This window comes from Anabrus simplex, chromosome 1 (genome assembly GCF_040414725.1).
Source record: "Anabrus simplex isolate iqAnaSimp1 chromosome 1, ASM4041472v1, whole genome shotgun sequence".
NCBI lineage: Eukaryota > Metazoa > Arthropoda > Insecta > Orthoptera > Tettigoniidae > Anabrus > Anabrus simplex.
Window position 1 is genome coordinate 518,856,275 of NC_090265.1, and position 20,980 is coordinate 518,877,254.

At 40.7% G+C, this 20,980-nt stretch overlaps 1 protein-coding gene across 1 annotated transcript in view; it reads right to left on the minus strand.

Moving 5' to 3' along the window:
• Positions 1–6,619: 6,619 nt before the first annotated feature.
• Positions 6,620–20,980, minus strand: part of LOC136868845 (free fatty acid receptor 4) — a 91,750-nt gene continuing 77,389 nt past the window's right edge. Inside the window, exon 2 of the mRNA XM_067144806.2 lies at positions 6,620–8,893. Coding sequence (XP_067000907.1) covers positions 7,898–8,893 — 996 coding nt within the window. The 3' untranslated portion in view covers positions 6,620–7,897. The remainder of the gene's footprint in view (positions 8,894–20,980) is intronic.

The following is a 20,980-nucleotide window of genomic DNA, read 5'->3' on the forward strand; positions in this document are numbered from 1 at the left end:
TTTTAATATCGGTACTTGCACTCCGAATTGGAAGTTAAAATTTACATCAAATTAATCCACTCCGCTAGCATATCTGCTGGATAAAATATGAACTCCTGGTGATCACAGATTTAGGAGATATGGGTGGATTTAGCTCCTCACATTTCGCGCCTTTGTAAGCGTCCCTGACAACGTGGTCTTCTTTCAGCCAATGAGATTCAAGCTGTCCGGTTTCCAAGAAATCCAGCCTTCAATTTAATTAATTTGCCAATAAGTATTGATTATTTTTCCATGCGTGACATCTAATAAATTCATTACATTCATCCGCGTACTCATATTAATTTATTACTGATTACTTTTGTAGTTACGAAAATATCTCATCCATCATTCCTTAAGATGGTATCACTGAGTCTCCCATCAAATTTTTACTATTGGCCGGCAAGCGGTCACGTGATTTAAATCTCCACCTGCTCGAACTTAGGCTAGCGAACGTACACTCAGCCGCTGTAATTTTCCATGAGGTCATGGAATTTCCGTCCTACCAAAAATATCCCAAGGTCTTACTCATGTGGTGGGTTTTCTTTGTATGACTCTCCCCCTTCCTCTTTCTGACCAAGACTTATTTGTGGACTCTGTATTTCCTTGTACGCCAACTAATGATATTCCCTGCTGTGAAGTAGCTAAAAGTTGTCGTGTTGAGCTAATCCGTCAGGCTCCAGTCTGTCGTCCTTCCTTCGCTCTGATTTCGACATTACCTAAACGAAATATTTTCAAATACACTCCTCTGTATTTCAATAAATGTCTCATATTATTTTACCGATCAAATCATGATTGATTATGGGCCTAAGTCACTCGGGTTCAATATATATGTATATATACAGTTGAACCTGACTTATACGTATATCAAGGGGAAGAGAAAAAACTACTTGTAACTCAGAATTACTTAGAAATCAGACTTACGCAATACATCACATATTTACTGAAAAACCAATGGAATAGACCTGCATGTGTAAATCCTTGCAAATAATAAATACATTAAGACAGAAAATAGTATTTTGAACTTGGCCCGGCCTTAAAGATATCAGATAGTTTGGCTTATTTCACTTTTCTTGCATTAAGAAAATAAACCTCCTTTAGCAAACTTGGTAATGCATTCAAAGCATTTTCACTTTAACTTTTCGCACTGATGGAACGCCTACACACTTCGATTGCACTTTAACACTTCACTCAGTTCAGGTGTCAAGATTCAAGTCGTTATCTCCATCTCCAATGTCACTATCGCTTGTAGCTGGTCCATCACCGCCGCGTTGTTGGCATACATCAGCAATAATCTCTTCTTCCGGTAGTTCTCCACATACAGCCAGATTGTCATCGAAATGCACAAAAGTATCGAATTCTATTTTTTATACACTCACCGTTAGCTCGCTTACGATACCCCATAATCACATCATAATTAGAGGCAGCCTCTTTTCGTAAGACACCAGTTTTGCAGGAACGGTTGCTGATTGTGGAGGATGACACCTGCTTCCAGGCAGCCGAAATAAAGTATATGGCTTGTAGCAAATTAATGGAGAGAGGTTCATTTCCTGCATCACTCAGTGTTATTAAATGTTGAGCCAGCATTTTTCTATAATGCACTTTGAAATTTGCAATGATGCCCAAATCAAGCGGTTGTAGAACGCTGGTACAGTTAGGAGGGAAAAATTCCATTCGGATATTCTCCAGAACGATTTGAGGTGGATGTACTGCACATCGATCCATAAAATGAATGATCTTCTTCTGTTTCTTTTTCACTTTAATGTCCAGTTTTTCAACCACTGTTCCATTGGATTCAACTTCCTTAGGTTTTGTTTTCGCACCCTTAAAAGACCTCGGATTCTTCGATTTTCTTATCACAAGTGGAGGAAGTTTGTCAGATCCACCTGCATTGGTGGCGAGAAGTACTGTTACACGAATTTTATTTTTCTTCCCTCCGTGGCATGAGTCACCTTTTTCAGCTAATGTCTTATTAGGAAGGAGATTGTAGAATAGGCCGGTCACATCACAGTTGTAGATGTTTGGAGGCTGATAATCGCTTACGATACCCGGCAGAACCTCCTCTTTCCAGTGTTGCACCGTGACGTCGTCTGCAGATTTTGAGTCACCGCAAATTGTTCTCCCTGTAATTCCATGACGATATTTAAATCCTTGCAACCATCCTGATGAAGCCTTGAAAGCAGCAGTGATACTCATCATTTTAGCTAAATCTATCGCCTTTGCCTTCAGCATGTCTGCACTAATTGGTAGTGCTGCAGCCCGCTTTTGCTGGAACCATGTGAAAAGTGCTTTCTCCAAATCTACGTACCATCCTTCTTGCTGACGGCTGCGCTTTGGTGATTTTGAACCCAGATTTAAGAACTCATCCAAAATAGCGTTTCTTTTACTGATGACTGTACATAGCGTGGTATAAGCAATGCCTAAGTCTGAAGCGATTTCAATTTTCGTTTTGTGTGGATTAGCGTCCACTTCTCGTATAACTTTTCCCTTTTCTGTTCTCCATGGCTAATCAAAAGCAACTACTGTTCAACAGTAAACATCAGACACCGGCATCGTGGACATTTTATTCTCCGTTGTTCCCACGAAAGAAATTCTCATATTCAAACAAATGTACTGTATTTTATTTTGTTTACGCACCGACACCGCCCATTTTGCTTACAATGTACCTTAATCTTTGGCGGCGTGTTAAAAACGACGAAGGTAGAGGAGGAGCGAAGGGGGCTCGTCTTTGTTAACCCGCCAGTAAGTAAGGGTCAACAATGTCACTCGGCGAAACTCTCTGTTCTGTTTCAGCACCGAAACCCGATCGCTCTATTTCCGCCTACGCCGACAAAGAGGGAACTTCGTAAATGCAGTAGTTTCTTTTTAAAAAGCACATTCTCATTACAATTACGCAAAACTTAGTTATATTTCACTGGCACTTAATACGTATAACAGCGAATTACGTATAAACGGATTACGTATAAATAAGATTTAATTAACACGCTTTTAAATTATATTTTTCCGGGACCTAAGGGAAATTACGTACAAATACGAATTACGTAGAACAGAGTTACGTATAAAGCATGTTTAACTGTATATATATATATATATATATATAATAAGAGTTTTGTCTGTACATTGCTCTAATTTGAAAAGAATGGCATTTCTGTATCGTTCATGACCACAGTAACAAGGAAATGGACTTTTTACTTTTCCGTAATTTCTGTCTGTCTATCTGTATGTATGTACACGATCACGAGAAAAGGGCTGAAGAGAATTTAATGAAAATCGGTATGTAAAGTCGGGGGATAAGCCACTACAATCTAAGCTATAAATCACTCTATTAACGCTGAGTGAAATGGTAGTTTAGGGGAATGCCTGAAATGTTACTCTCAAATATTTATATTATTAGCGGTCCTATCGATAATTACTACACAACTAAGTTATATAGAATTAAATTTCCGATCATTTATGTCTTATACTGTTCGCGTTTAGCAAACCGGCTATGATAACACAGACATTCACGAATTTGTATTTTTGTTGCTAAGTCCATGTCAACGCCAAGCCACGAGAAAATTGGTTAACAGAATTAATGAAAATCGGTATGTAGAGTCGGGGAATAAGAAACTACAGTCTAAGCTATAAACAATTGTATTCACCCTGGATGAAATTGTAGTTTAGGGGAAGGCGCATAAAAATCATGCACTTATGTTATTGGTCCTATCGAAAAGTAGGCCCTACTACATGACAAAATTTATAGAGAATACAATTTCTGATCATTTACTATATATTCAGTTTTACCGTACCGACTATGATAAGAGATGTATTTCAGAGTCAGAAGAAAACTAAGCGTGAAGACCTACAATATCGAAAGCGCAAAACATTGATCAATAAAAACCTTACATTGGCCATTGTTTGCTGTGATGTTCTTTGTCTCTTATGCTGCTCCTCAACTCCGATAGATGGGATTACTGCTGCGTACTAGCAGCCTGACTGAATATTGGTGGGAAATAGCTGGGGAGTTAGAAAACTTTCTTCTTTAGCATGCCATTCCTCTGGTTCATACATTTTCTGATACTGGTGGTACGTAACACACTGGTTCATCATAGTATTCCAGCTATTCGATCCCTTAAGGCAGAGGCTCACTTAGTAGTAGCCAATTTAGCGGTGAAGAGGGGTTTCTCTCTTGCTTGGAGGAAAAATTTGGCTCCAAGTCAGATTTTTCCGCCGCCAGTGTAGTGAATTGAGATTTTCCGACTCATCGGAATGGTTTTTGCCCTGGGACTCTCCACTATTCGATCCCCCCCCCCCATCGCCGCGAAAAAAGATGAAGAGTGTTCACGGATCACGGCTGTCTGCGGCTTGGTCATTCCAGCTCTGGAAATTTGGACTGTTAGATCGGCAGCGTAGTACTGTTCGTTAAAAGTGAGAAAATGTGTGGTTTTTCATTTAATGGAGTATATCTGATGAAAGCGTTGCTTTTAATCGCGCTATTCCTACTGACGTCATTGTATGTTCATTACGGTTGGAAAACAACTAAGGCATCCTTTCTGAGGATGTAAAAAGGCAGGTGGAGAGTGAGTGTCTGCCATTATAATGAAAACTCCCCAACATGATTGTGACTGATGGTAGGCAAGCGGGCCCACCATAACAATTAAAATTCCCTAACACAGTCTTCATATGAGAAAAGACGTTCGGTGATTTCCCCGTCGCGTTTCTAGGGTAACTTTAAGAGCTATGTATTTTAATACTATCTTGCTCACAACGTGTACACTACCTAACCTAGAATTCTGTATACAATATAGAATTCCGTAGCGAAGCACGGGTACATCAGCTAGTCTATATTAAAAATGAACATGTTTTTCATAATCAAACTCCCATTACATATAATTTTTATTATTTGATTAGGGCCTATATAAGTATTTTTGAACTTACCAGAACTCGTAAGGAATTGGAACTGATGACATACTCTCCGAATTACTGACAGCCTTAGGAGAAACCGATATGGCAAGGGTATTTCATTTAGTGTGCAAGATGCATGATACAAGAGAAGTGGCATCCGATTTTAGACAGAATGTTGTCATAACTATTCACAAGAAAGCAGGTGCTGACAAGTGTGAAATCTACAGCATCATTACTAGAGCCCTGCGCGGATATACAGAATATTATCCGCATCTGCACTTCCTTCACCCGCACCCATATCCGCATCCGCGAATGGTTATCCGCGGATACTGTAACTATTTACTATGTTACACCGAAAGTGTTGGAACGGATAGATCTGTTAACATAATACAATAGGTCTGATACCTGAAGAAGTGAAGATTGAAATGGGAGTGTATGATTCTCGAATTATTTTATTTGGCAGTAAAAGTCTACCAACTCAAGTCAGGCATATTTGAGCACCTTCAAATACCACCGGTCTGGCGCGGGAAGCACTCGCCAACTTGAGCTCAGAACAAAATTCTTACCATCTGAGCTACTCAGCCCGACTGACTCGTTCTTTTCTAGAGAGAACCTTTACGCGGTACGGGTTGTGTAGATGTAAGCGTGCAGTCGCGAGATTATGGGTTCGAACTCTACCATCGGCAGTTCTGGAGTACCGGTAAGTTTTTCAGTAGTTCCCCTTTTAGTTATATGGAAAACGCCGAGTTGCTTCGTAATTAAGGTCACGGTCATTACCTTTGCCCATTTATCGATCTTTCCTCTCCCAACCTCAGAAAAAACTTACCTGGGTTAGTGCAAAAATTAACTGCTATCAGTGGGGACGATGAAAATTAGCATGTGACACCTCACATCACCACATGAAACGCCATCTCCTGATTTTCCTCTCCTAAGAAGATCCTCAGTGACAAAAGTCATTGATACTGCACGGATTAGAATTTTGGCTATGTTTACTCTTAGCTCCAGTTGTTATGATTGGTTGTCTCTTGTACAGTGTGTTGAATATTATTATTATTATTATTATTATTATTATTATTATTATTATTATTATTATTATTATTATTATTATTATTATTATTATCATCATCATCATCATAATTAAATGCCCTTTTCAGTGAAGTGATTATCTTGTTGAATATAAAATTGTCACTTAACTGGATTTTTAATTGTTTGGTTATGAGGAAAACGTCGCATCAACTGAGATAGGTTTTCGGCGATGTTGAGAGATGAAAGGGAACGGCCTTGAAAGGTAAATTTTCAGCCCAGAGGCTGGCTGATCCTCAAAAAAATCAATCAATCAATCAATCAATCAATCAATCAATCAATCAATCAATCAATCAATCAATCAATCAATCAATCAATCAATCAATCAATCAATCAATCAATCAATCAATCAATCAATCAATCAATCAACCACTCAACCAATCAATCAATCAATCAATCACCACTGATCTGCATTTAAGTTAGGGCAGTCGCCCAGGTGGTAGATTCCCTATCTGTTGGTTTCCTAGTCTTTTCTTAAATGATCGCAAATAAATTGGAAATTCATTTAACATCTCAGGCAGAAAGACAAGTACATGATCATAAGCCAATAAAATGTCAATTTTATGTGTTACACGACCAAAGTTTTATGCGGGAAAAGGATAAGAAAAGGTAGAAATAAATACGTCATATGTTATTTGTATAAATTCTGTTTTATATAATATTCGATACATTGCATCGAGATTATGCATATGTGTTACATATATAATAGCATACAAATACATATTTGTTTCAAAATGCAACTGTACAAATGTCTCCTGTCTAAAAATATATTACATGGGACATTTTTATTGGAGAAAAATTACCTGTTCAAATTTCTACACAGATATGAATACCTATTTACAATATTATATACAAGAAACAGTATGGGAACTACATGCTGTTCAGTCAGTATACTGTTATTTGGAATTTCATTATCGTTTTCTAATTTGAACAAAATATCTCATATTAAGTTCCTCCAAATATTTCCGACCGATACACAAGAATTATCTCTTCAGTAAAACTGACTTGATAAAATATACATAAATTATTACTCGTATGTCTTTTTTTCTTAAAAAAATATGGAAAGAAAGTAACTTAGAGTAACACTGGTCCCTGAAATTCCCTTCATTGTACTACAAGAACATAACCGTCACTGACACAGTTAATGTTTCGTCTTACAGCAATAAAGGCGGTAAATGAACGGTAATTAAATGTTCAATTAGATATCATAATATTCTTCGGTCCAAATCACTCAGAACCTTTCTATAAACTTCACATGAAGTGCGACAAGAGCGTGAAATACGAAGTCACTCCTTTTATCCAACCAGGAAAAGGAGCACATGTGACACTTTGAACAAAACTAACGTACTCATCATACCATCGCACTTCAATAAAACTGCACTAAGAGTTGTTCTGTTGCTAGCTAAAGGAAACCAGATGTCGCGGAAAAATACTGTTACGGGTAGGAGATCAAGTTTGGGGGTACGTAGTTTTCGTCTTGAGATTTTTGTGTTCTCAATCAATCAAAAGGAGCTTCGTGATTATAGGATTGATATCACTTTGAATAATACGGGTATTCTGAGAAGAGAATACGAAGTACATTATTGTAAGAAACATTTACACTAATCACGATCTCCAATTCAGGTGGAACACAGATGGAACAAAGTATCAGTACAGAATCTAAGGTATTTTTAAGTTTTGTTAAGCATAATGTTCATAAGGTTTTAATATAATATGACACTGTGTTAACAATAGAATGTCCTGAACCACTTTTTACCGTCCTTTGTTGCTAAATGGGCTTGAGGACCACTAGAAAGTAGAAAGGCAAGAAATCTGTTTGTGAGGTTCATATTTTCTATAATGAATCTTAGATAGTGATATTACTTTCTATGGCATCTAAGAGCGTATCCCTCACCAGAAAAGGTAGTGGAAGAAATCACACGAGATTTCCATTCGGAGATTCTAGAATGGAACAATTGGACATCTTCTTATGCGGCATGTATCCATTCGCTCGGCCACTACTTGGAGTTCTAGTCCCGTTCGTTCTATTCATGCACTCTTGAAGCACATCGAGGTTAGATTTACTCGCACCTGTCCTTATATCACAGACATCACGGCTCTTCTTCTTGGAGCCAAACCAGAGCCTCAAGAAACAGGCCCTGAAATTTTCGGATAGCACACCGTACAAAAGTGGGTTCACGACCGTATTTAACAGAGCTACCAACAGTGCAATGATGAAGTGTTGAGATCTAAGGAAGAAGTTGGTGTCTTCATTAGGTCTGCTACCATCCACATAGATGAGAAACATGAGGATGGTAATTGGGAGCCACATCAAGAGGACTACCACAACATTTAATAACAGAACTCGGACGACCCTCAGATGTTTGTTCAGTCTCAGCTCTTCGTGGGTCGAGAGGGAACCATTGCGTCCATTTGGAGTCATAGACGCTTGACTCGCTGTGGAGATCTTCCTCGTCCACGACGTGACCAGAGAGCCCACGAAACTCAACTCGCTATCCCGACGGGCAGATGGAGGCTCCGTATCTGGCTGCATTACCACGCACGGCACGGCCCATCGGCTGCGAGTGGCGAGTAACTTCTGGAAGATCCTCTGATAATGGTAGACTAACAATCCCATTGGTAGGAGACAGGCTAGCAGCAGTACGGGGATGGTGAAGCACAGCGACATGTTGACACTATCCGACTTCGGGAACACCAGAGTGCACACAGTGGAGCCATTGTCCGCCGGCTGCTCGTGAAACCAGAAAGCCACTGGAAGGAACAAGACTGCGGCCAAGAACCATGTAGCTGCTGTCAGTACGGTGGCGAGCCGCGGGGTGAGCTGCGAGCGGTACGGGGGCACCACGATACAGCGGTGTCGATCCATGCTGATCAGCGTCAGAGTCCACAGCAGCACGAAGCCGCAAACGAACTGCAACAAAAAGAGAACCGAACTTATTTTATTGCAACATGAGGCCTAGTAAAAATAATATTTTGGTAACTGCTTGGAGTCACCAGCCTTCAGACTGGCTGTGCTATAATAACTATCTCTACGAGGATAATCCACACCGTCACTATCCTCGCAGGCATTACGACATCGTCAAAGGCCCGACCCGACCATCAGGGTGGAAACAAACGAGCGCCAACCAGCTGAGGCTAATAACCCCATCATACCCTACTATCAATAGAAATACAATGTAACATCCATTCAAATTACAGAATTAGAATTATACTTGAAATTATAAACCATAATAATAATAATAATGATAATAATAATAATAATAATAATAATAATAATAATAATAATAATAATGGTGTATGGCCTCTGGAGAAGGTCTTTCGCGTTGACGTCCATGAGTGACCTACGCGTCTGTGAGGATGAGGCCTTACCTAGGATGAAATGTAATGTTCAACGCGGCTCAAACACCCAGTCCCCGAGCCATAGGAATGGAGATTAAAATCCTCTACCTGACCGGGAATCGAACCTGGGGACACTTGGATCCTAGGTCAGCATGCTAACCACTTAGTCACAGAGCCAGATGAAGCTCTAAAGACGTTATGAAAACCGATGCCAGATTACTGACTTAGTCGTCGATTTGAGAAGCCATTAATAATAATAATAATAATAATAATAATAATAATAATAATAATAATAATAATAATAATAATAATATGATTAATTTACGACCTACTAACTACCATTACAATCTTCGGAGACGCCGTGGAGCCGGAATTTTGTTCCGTAAGTGTTCCTTTACGTGCTGATAATTCTACCGATACGAGGTTGGCATATTTGACTGCCTTCAAAAACACTAGACTGGTGTGAAAATGGGAAACGATATTCAAAGCCGTCGTCGGTGGATTTCGAATCCATCATCTCTTCAACGGCCTGTACCACACAGCCAACTCGCTAGGTGACAGTCACTTAAAACTAGTCAGCTTGCTTTTGCTTACACGGATAGACAGTGGTGAAACAAGGTTACGGAAATCATCCACAAAACCTGCGGGAAGTACTAAACTGTCTGGACAGAACTAGCCCCGGTACTGGCCATAGTGTTTGAGGCAGGATAGCGGATCTGAAGGCGGGCTGTTTACTACTACTGTATCTCTTGCGTGTTAGTACTAGCCCAGTGTAAACTGTAGGTGGATACTAGGCTATCACGGACTATGTGCTAAACGTTCTATGGTGGGAGAAACCAGCTGGAGTAAATTTTCAAAATTCTCAGATTCAGTCTCAAAAATGTCTGCTTTCAGTTGGGTCTTGTACAATTAATTCCTTTAACTTTTTTTTTGCTAGGGGTTTTACGTCGCACCGACACAGATAGGTCTTATGGCGACGATGGGATAGGAATGGCCTAGGAGTTGGAAGGAAGCGGCCGTGGCCTTAATTAAGGTACAGCCCCAGCATTTGCGTGGTGTGAAAATGCGAAACCACGGAAATTCCTTTAACTAGCTAGCGGAAGCTCCTAACTTCCTTCTCCTTCCAACCCATTCACTTCTTGAACAGGGAGAGGGCGTAACCCTCTAGGTGGCCCGCCCCACCCCTTCAGGGTTGAATATGAAAACTTTTGCCAGTCAGTCATTCTCTTTTCGGTAAAAACATTTCGACCTCAATCATAGCACTCAGTTCGGTCCACACAGCTCTGCACACAGGCAAGATACGTTTTTGCCAACATTTTACACTGCGTCCTTGAGAGATCACGACCACAACAGACAAATGTCAGGTTCCATGGATAAATGGTGAGCGTGCTGGCCTTTGGTCACAGGGGTCCCGGGTTCGATTCCCGGCAGGGTCTGGAATTTTAACCATCATTGGTTAATTCAGCTGTCACGGGGGCTGTATGTATGTGTTGTCTTCATCATAATTTCATCCTCATCAAGACGCGCAGGTCGGCTACGGGTGTCAAATCAAAATACCGAATTTGTCCTTGGACACTCCCAGCACTAAAAGCCATACGCCATTTCATTTCAACACACAAATGGCTTCATATTTGTCGCAGTGTTGTTAACCCAATTTTTATTTAATAAGCTAGGTTATCGTCCAACATAAGCTAGAAAAAGCTAAATCAGAACAAGCAGCAGTTAAAAATAGACCAAAAATTTATATCACTGCTTACCAGGCAGGGAATTAAATTATTCTTTGTTCTGTTCAATTAGCAAACTGCTATAACCGTGAACAACATTTAATTATATACCATGAATTAGTTATGCCAGGATGGTTTGTGAAAAAGAAGGAAGAAATTTCGCGAAACGACAGGAAATCCAGCCTATACACATTTTTACGAAGGACAATCCGAACGATTCTGTGAAAGGTTTGTCAGTAGTCTACCTATATATAATTTCGTATGGCTATTTCTAGCCGGATGCAGCCCTTGTAGGGTAGATCCTCCGATTAGGGTGGGCGGTATCTGCCATGTGTAGGTAACTGCGTGTTATTGTGGTGGGATTAACCATTTAAGGTTAAAATCTCCGACTCGGTTGGGAATCGAATCCGGGACCCTCTGGACCAAAGGCCAGCACGCTAACCATTCAGCCATGCAGCCGGACAGTAGTCTACCTAAGAATATGTAAATACAAAATACCAGCTGCCACATTAAAGTTTAGTGGACTTCTAACTGAAATTCATTTACTGCATTTTGCCATGCAACGTAAGTCGAAATACCGGATTTTAAAAAAATGATTATAAATGAGTTAGATATTTTGAAGTTTCATGAGGTCATCGATAGTGGAACTAAAGGATGAGAAGGTAAATCCTCTCTCACACTGGACCAGTGGTGTGTCGTATACTGCACCATTTACAAAGACACATCACTTGAGATAGCCTGCATATGATATTCGGCTATTATGGAAAAGTTCGAAAAATTGTTTAAAAATCTAAACATCCCGCTGAGTGGGAATATTGTTTGTTTATTTGCCGCTAAACATTGGATTAAATAAGCTAGATTTGATGGAGAAAAAAGTTGCATTAGCAACAGTGATTCGTCGCTAGATTAGCCGCTTTACTTGATGCTGCTCTTTGGGTGTAAACATTTTCTATCCTTTTTGTTAGATAGTACAGCGAACGGGCCAGTTATTAGGCCTAGTGACTACCCCTGACGTTAGTCCAATGTAAATCAGCCTTTAGGATCATTCATTCATACAGCGTTTCTCTGACAGCTATGCTCTAATGAGAAATATACAAAGGACAGATGACGTGCTATAATGTTATCACCTCCCCTTCACTATTCGTTCCATTATTATTTGCACAGAACCAACAAACAGGAGGGCAAAGCTCTGGTAATATTTCAACGTGTCATCCGATCCTACAAGAGAAATATTCTATGCAAAGCCACGCCCCCAGATGACATGACGCACGTGATCTTGTGGAAGGTGAGCACAAGGGGCGAGCCCTTGTTGCTAAGTCAGGGGCGTGACCCTACCCCGATCGGTTTGCAGTGAGACCGTCGTGATACGCACTATGAAATCTCAGTAGCGCTGAATGGAGTGGCTGACCCTGTATATTAACGAGGTCATGTTCTATTCTATAAGTCCACCGAGTACAGCAGCAGGCTTCGGCTTAACAGCGGCTAGCTTTGACTCGCCCTACGGCTCTACATTCGCGAGGCAGAGGGGTTGAACCCAACCGTTTTCCGTGGTTTTCAATTCTCGTGCACTAAGGCAAATGCCGAAACAATTCATATTACAGACCACGGCCGCACCCACCTCGCCTTATCCGCAAATCACGCCACCGATACAAGGCCCGAGAGGCGGCGTTACCGTCTAAGAGGCCCGCCGTACCCTGCCCGGGTAATGAATGAAAGCTCTTTAACCCCCTCACCTGTGACCACGACAGTCGGTTCCAACATGCAACTCAACATCGGCCTATGTATTGCTTGGATGTTATGCCTGTGACTCTATGGAGTCAAGGTTTAGACTGCTGCGAGGCTTTCTCGGCTTCGTAGAATATCTATTACGCATGAATTATTCGGTGATCACTGCTTACAGCGCTATATTCTGTTTTTTTTTTTTTTTTTTTTTTTACGATTAATAACTCCGAAACTTAAGGATATACGAAGGTGTGTACGATGTCTAAGGATAGAGAATTTCAAGCTTTGCGTTCCCGTATTAAAAGGGTGTGAGCCCCAAAAGAAAACGACAGCAAAGTAATGTTTTGAATTTCGAAATGGAATTGTTTTTGAAAAAAATAAGGCGATTTGACCACCTTAATATCAATTCCGACTCTTCGTGTGTGGTGTCGTTAGAAAGCTCTCTCTCTTTCTCTCTCTCTTTCTCTCTCTCTGTCTGACATGATGGTACTACAACGATTGCCCTGCGACCCTTAGAAAAAAGAAAGGTTATGTGGGGTCGAAAATATGAGGACTTTTGAATGTAAAATCCGATCTATTTGGTATGTATCATTGAACAGAGAATCTTAAACTCAACTTAAGGGTACCATTGCGGTCGACTGAGGGTAGTTAGTAATAATAATGCTATTGGTTTTTGCCCCCCCCCCCCCAATGTCGGCATCTCTGACTTGGTTTTCCGTGCTTTCTCATGTTCACACCAGGCAAATGCTGGGGCTGTACTTAAATGAAGGCCACGGCCGCTTCCTCCCCACTCCTGTACGTTCGTCGCAACGTAAAACAACTTGGTAAAAAAAATTATGGGTTTTGCGTCCCGCTAACTACTTTTACGTTTTTGGATTTTTGGAGACGCTGAGGTGCCGGAAATTTGTCCCGCAGGAGTTGTTTTACGTGGAGGTGAATTTACCGACACGAGGCTGACGTATAGCCTATGAGCACGTTCATATAACCAGAACTGAGCCGGGATCGAACCCGCCCATGTGTGCTTAGAAGACAAGTGTTCCACCGCCTGAGCCACTTATCCCGGCAAAAGGACAATTAAGGCAGACGTTACATAATGTACGAAATTTTTTAAATCACTAAGTACATTGAAACATTTGCTCGGGCTATAGAGTATAATTGCTCTAGCCACTTGTGTCACTAGGCGACTAACCAGACACGTTAGTTCGCGATAAATAACAACAGCAACAACAACAACAACAACAACAACAACAAAATGTTAAGATAAAATCAGTTATTTATTTATTTATTTATTTATTTATTTATTTATTTATTTAGTTAGTTACTAGCATGTACCCGCGGCTTCGCCCGCGTTATTAATTCAACCGTTAGATGTTTTTCAACTATTTATTTAAAAGCAATATTAAAATAAAACATTATATTTTATTAACATACGTCGTTTTTACATAAAGTGCATGAAGTACATTATTTTATTTTTAATTATATTGTTACTTCCAATGCTTATGCTATCACCGGGCGAGTTGGCCGGGCGGTTAGGGGCGTGCAGCTGTGAGCTCGCATCAAGGAGATAGTGGGTTCGTATCCCACTGTCGATAGCCCTAAAGAAATGTTTTTCCGTGGTTTCGCATTTTTACACCAGACAAATGCTGGGGCTGTACCTTAATTCAGGCCACGGCAGCTTCCTTCTCATTCCTAGACCTTTCCTGTCCCATCGTCGTCATAAGACCTATCTGTATCGGTGCGACGTAAATAAAGTAGAAAAAAGCGCTTATGCTATCGGGTTGGTGGATGTAACAAATAATGTTATAACAAAATAAAATACCATGTTCTATTTTTGAACACCTAAAGTTTAATTATAGAGTTTCCGGATAAACTCTGTTAAGCGTACTTCCATTTGGAGCTAGGATGCATAGTGTGTTTGTCTCTCCAACTCGTGAACAATCCACGCACAGTTGACCATGGGAGAACCACCGTCTCCGAAGATCGAGTCATGCAACTTTAAGTGATTTTCCTTGTGCCTTCATGATGCACACAGCAAAACTCAAACAAACGAAGAACTGCAGACGTCTAAATTGAAACGGTATATCCGAAGGTATGATTTGAATCCGAGGAATTAATACTACTCCACCCCGCGGCATGTCCGGTAATCATGGTGGCTTCAATAATATTCGGCATCAATTTCTTGACTGAGAATCGTGTTCCGTTGCAGAGGAGAAATCATATTCCTGAGAAGGATATTAATCAGTGCCACAATCGTCCCCTCCAAGATGTTCGAGGGTGTTACAGGTGACTCCAAGCTGTTCAAAAGCTGTGTCGTGTAGTTGGCAGCCTCATCTGTACTACATGCCGTGTCGATAGACTTGTAAATTACTAGATAATTTAGGAAGCCCCATAAAGGTTAATTTACGCCGATCCAGACGACGTTTTATCATCAGTGAAGTTCGCTTTTCAACCATTATATGCGATTTTAGTATTCTTCATCATGTTTATTTTTAAAAAAACAACATCATAGTTTATTACAAGAGCTCACCCTTATGTGAATAACTGTTTTTACCATAAACAGTCTAATGCAATTGAGCGAAGAAATAATGGTCAACGATTTATACGAACATCTAATCACTACATACTATAATAACATTTTAAGTCATTCATTCCAGTTTACATTTCAAGCAATTTTAATGATCAATTTCTTTTAATAGACATAATCTTATTGATTATTTTTAAATTGTTAACATTCATATTTTATCAATGTATATTAGACATTTTTTCGTTATATATACCAGGATCAGGGCCCTGACCCACCATGGTTTATGTTATCTATAGCTGATGATGCTCACTATGATTGAGCGAAACATGTCCTACTTGTAATTAAATGGTTTTATCCTAAATATAAAGGACATTGAGTATTGGAAAGGTGGTTTTTATTAACATAATAATTTCTTAGAGAATTCTTCTAAAAGTTGCGTGTTAATGACGTTGGCAGCTTAATTTCTTGGAACAAGATTTGCTCTTTGACGCAGCCATCATGCGTGGTCGGTGAAACGCTGTGCCCACCTATCGCAAAAATGTCATATCTCTGCATGCCGTAGATTTGGCTGGGCATCGCACACATACACACAACCAGACACTTCCGGATATCACGCACTGAACGAAAATGGCTTGCTATGCCCTCCCCATTCATTTACCACAGGCTTCAGAAGTATCTCTGGCTCACCCTCAAATACATCACTGAGGGTCGTGCAAGAATACTTGCGCCTTGCAATACTACCCATGGCCAGTAGGCAGTAACGATAGGTATTTGAATGTTTTGGTTATGGTGAAGGAGATGCTCGGAGAAGGTGAGCGGGTTGACGCCCGTGGCCTATGCTAGGAAATGTCCCGGCATTTGCCTTATGCAGGAGAATGGAAAACCACGGAAAACCATTCTCAGGACAGCCGACGCTTGGGGCCAACCGTGAGGTCAACCCTGTTCCATCTCCCGAATGCAGAGGCGTAGAGCCACGGTAGAGCCGTGGCCACCCCTCCTCTGCTCGGTAGGCCGGTCAGAGTACAGAGCTGTGGGACCACGGACCAGCCGTGGCCACTTATGGGCCTAGACCCACTCTGCATCTACCGACCGTATATATATTTTCCATGGTGGCAAACCACATCACATACGAGAGTTAAGGTACCAGTATTAGCTCCAGTTAATCAATCAATCAATCAATCAATCAATCAATCAATCAATCAATCAATCAATCAATCAATCAATCAATCAATCAATCAATCAATCAATCAATCAATCAATCAATCAATCAATCAATCAATCAATCAATCAAGAATTAATTGTTGCTAAATCTAAGACATTGAACAAAAGTTGAACTTTAAAGCTTGACATTTTCGTCACCAAATGCAAACGAAACATGTGCCGTAGAGGGTTGATGAAAGCATCTATAAACAATAACAATACACCTACGTTAAACATTTCAGATCTCTGCGCGACGTAGATTTGGTTGGCATCGCACACATACACACTTCCGGATGCTACGGACTAAATATGGCTCCTCATGTCGGGGATCTAAAATGGCTTCCTATGGCATGGACTTAAAATGGCTTCTTCATGCGTATTACCTATCTTATAAGTAGCCTACATTGCCTGACGACAGTGAATCTTTCTCAAAACACCTCAGGGAAAGCCTGACTGTGTCAGTTAAAACAATATTAACGAAATTAAAAATCTACAGCTTCTCTCCCTGGAAACTGCCTTGAAGTTGTTCGATACCAAAATACTACCCACGTTAACATACGTACATACGTACATACATACATACGTTCATAACTCATCAACGAACGCGAATATTAAAAATCTGCCGAGGTGCAGTTGGACCCCTTTCTTTTACCTGTGTTAAACATTTCAGATCTCTGTGAGCTATAGATGTGGCTGGGCATCGCGTACACACGGACAGACAAACACTTGCTTTCATTTTTATAGATGTATTTATTTATTGACAATTGACCACTACGATGCCACTCATCTCTTCATCATCAGCCACTTGCAAATAGCATAATCGTATTGAATAATTGTACCTCTCTGACGTGTCTTTCATTTCACCCGCAGTCACACTTGTGTCGTACTACGTTGTCACGAAAACCCAGCGAGACAGTCCGTCCCTGTTCCCACCCATATTTTTGTGCTTGTCCATGGTTGCTGATCTATTGTTCTGGGAGTTAACATTGAAGCTTCCCGCTCGTCTGTCCCGGGTTCGATTCCGTATTATGTGACGAATTTAAGATTGGCTTAGGGGAATACATTTGATTATTCTCAGTCTCAGCAAATGGCTAAAGAGTGCACGATACTGATGATATAGGCTACATGTGTAAAACTCCTTAAATAAAACAAGAACTAATCTCTGTTCGTGAATAATTATATTAATAATATTTATAATAAAAATAATAATATTATTATATTCGGTCCACTTCCGACCATCCTCGGAGAGGTTTCCCGGACGTCTGTCATATTAAGTCCAGACAAATGTTGATAGGAACGTAATATACGCACCACAGCTACATCCGTCGCACTTATATCCCCAAGTTATTAGAGATACAGTATGCACGTGAGTACAGACAGACTCTACAATAATACTGAAATTTCAACTCATTTTATATTTTTAAACCTAACTTCAGGGGATGTTCTTAACATTAATCGCCTATTATTAACAACATACAAAAACAATTTGTTATAAACGCTATGTTACTCCTGTATTGTTCCTGACTTCCTTATTACTGCCATGAAGCTAGATTAAAAACATACTCCCACAAAAAAAAAACGCGGAAGTTAAATCTTTCGTGTGTAGTAACTTTGCACCAGAGCGCCCTCTCCTGCAGTGTGTTGTTATCTTGAATTGCGAATCTTGACAGAAAGAAATCAGACAAGCCTAGGGTTAACGTATACACGATAAGTGAAATTCGCTCCACGCTAACCATTATCCCCCTGTGGATGGGGACGGTAGAATAACACCCACAGTAATACCTGCATGTCGTAAGAGGCAACTAGAAGAGACGCCAGGCGCTCTGAACTTGGCAGAGCGTGGTTTGTGACCACGGGGCCTTTAGCTGAGTCCTGGCATTGCTTCCACTTACTTGTGTCAGGCTCCTCACTTTCATCTATCCTATCCGACTTCACTTGGTCAACTGTTATTCTTTTACGACCTCGACGGTATTAGGTTGCGAGGCTTAGGGAGTCTTTCATTTTCACGCCCTTCGTGGCCCTTGTCTTCCTTTGGCCTATACCTTCCTTTTTCGAAATGTCGGATCCCTTCCACTTTTTCTCTCTGATTAGTGTTATATAGAGGACGGTTGCCTAGTTGTAGGGGCCTATTTTCTCTTAAAACAGTAATCACCACCACCGCTAACCATTATGACTAGGAATGCACAAATATAACTAATTTAATTTCACTAGTTCTGAAAACTGCTTGAGAGATTTGCATTTTTGAATTAACTACACCCACTTCCCATCAGCTTGCTTATTTGTAGCTGTCACTTACAGCTATTCTTTCTGAAGAGGCACACGGCCCTGGGAAAAGGCAGTTGGGCATAGAGCTAACCACTCTTTCCACTTAGTAGTGAGGTTGCGGGTAGTAAAAGCCTTTACCTTCCATTCCTCCAATGATCTTCATGTCTTGTACGATGATGAATTTTCTCTAGGCTCATTGTCACATTTTTTCACCAACTTAAGTGAATACTTATCGTGCCATAGAAATGCAGTTAGTGAGATGTAAAAACAGTAACATCATTATAATCATTTCTTGTTTTCCAAAATTTCGTACCAGAAGAGTTCTGACGTGTACGCAAATTTTGGTTTACATGAAGAAGAAAACGCTTAAAGTCCCGCTCGTTAGGTGGAGTTAGTGGAGAGAAAGGTTCAACGAAGTGAATGTTTCTGCATGATAGCAGGGTTTAGGTTCGACTCCCTTCCCTTGCTCGTTAGCGCCTTAGGTTCAGATGGCGCTGAGTTGGTTCTTGTTTGGGCCGGGAAATTTAGCTGCGCCTGATTATTTCTTGTAGGTCAGGGGCTGCGTCGTTGTGTTCGTCTTAATACACATCCTCATTTGCATACAACATACCACATTACTTGCCTTCGCAGAAACGTGGGGCAGTGAATACTTGAATACACCCTCCCTCCATATGGAGTGGGCGTCAGGGAAGACATCCGCCTATAAAATTGGACTCTTAAAATGACGACCACATGTATCCGGGGTAACTCCACGAAGAAGGATAAGGAGAAGGAGAAGCATATTTTATGAAGTAATGAATTTTGGCCTTCGCAAATTACCATAGTATGTTTTGCGAAGCATAATGCAGTGGTAAAAATGCTTCATAGTCTATCGGGTACCCAACGGTGAAATCACTTAATAGGATATGCTTCACGGACCTACAACTTCAGCTCAGTCGTCAAGCGTGTGTGATGCTTCTCCCTGGGGAACAACAGTTTTCAGATGAACGTCCCCACTATGGTTGTTTAGCCGAGCGATATGTTGGAAATAATCCACTGAAGCTATTAAATGTTTCTTTATTTTCTGCTCTATGGTGTAGAAAACTCACTTTGATCAGCGTGAGCAGAGGTGTAGGTGGAGTTAGCGGAGAGAAAGGTTCAACGAAGTGAATGTTTCTGCATGATAGCAGGGTTTAGGTTCGACTCCCTTCCCTTGCCACATCGCATTCTACTGGTTGAACAAACGAACGCTCGGAAGAACATAGATGTTATGTTCCAACTACAGAAGAAGAGATATCAATTTTCAATTTTCGTCTTGTAAGTCTGGCCTACGTCTGTCTCTTGATTATGCTGTATGTTTGCTCAGGTCAGAACAAAGGTTCGCTTCTAATTACGTCTCAGTCTCATTTATGACTGTATCTGTGTCGGTGTGACGTAAAACAAATTGTAAAAGAAAGTATGGCTGTGACAGCATATTAGCTGGTGAGGTATGAGTTAATGATATTCAGAGCAAGACTAGCGTGTTGTGAATGGCAATAGCACTTTCTGACTCAGTTAGAAACGCAATGGCAAACGACTTCACCCCTTGTCTTGCCTAGCGCACCTCATTATAGCGCCGCCATCGGTCTTTGTGGTTTCCCTATGACTGCATAACCAGTGGCGGCTTTAAGGACTCAGCAGACCCTGCGGGGTGAGGGGGTCCATGGCTTGTGAGGAGTCCATGACTGTTTCTTAATTCACTAGCTGAAGAGTGATTTTACATATTGATAAAGCTACAGCACAAAATACAGTATTATTTTTATTTCAGAGGGTTATTACAAACTTAGGCCGTCGTAGCGCAGGGCTTCTCTCATCAATAGGAGTACGGCAATCATTTCTGAAAGAATGTGGGTTTTCCAACCTGTTCCAAAAATAACCATTCCTTGCTGCCACTCACAACAATCAACAAGGCTTTTGAAATAATTAGCCAGTTCTGAGAACCCAGTAGTCAGCGAAGATGCGATAACAAAGACATCCTCCTTATCTAAACTCAAAATGCTGAAGTTTCGAGCCGGTTTATAACTCTCGACATTCAGTGTAGGTAAGTAGGTCTACGATTGACGGTTGAGTTGTAATTAGTAGTAAATTATTTGGTCCTAGAAACGAGATTATTTCTTAATATTTTGACGGTCAGTGTGTTTTGGTTACTATAGTTGGAATATGCATTGTGTGTGTGTGATGTACTACGGAATAAACTAGCAACTTT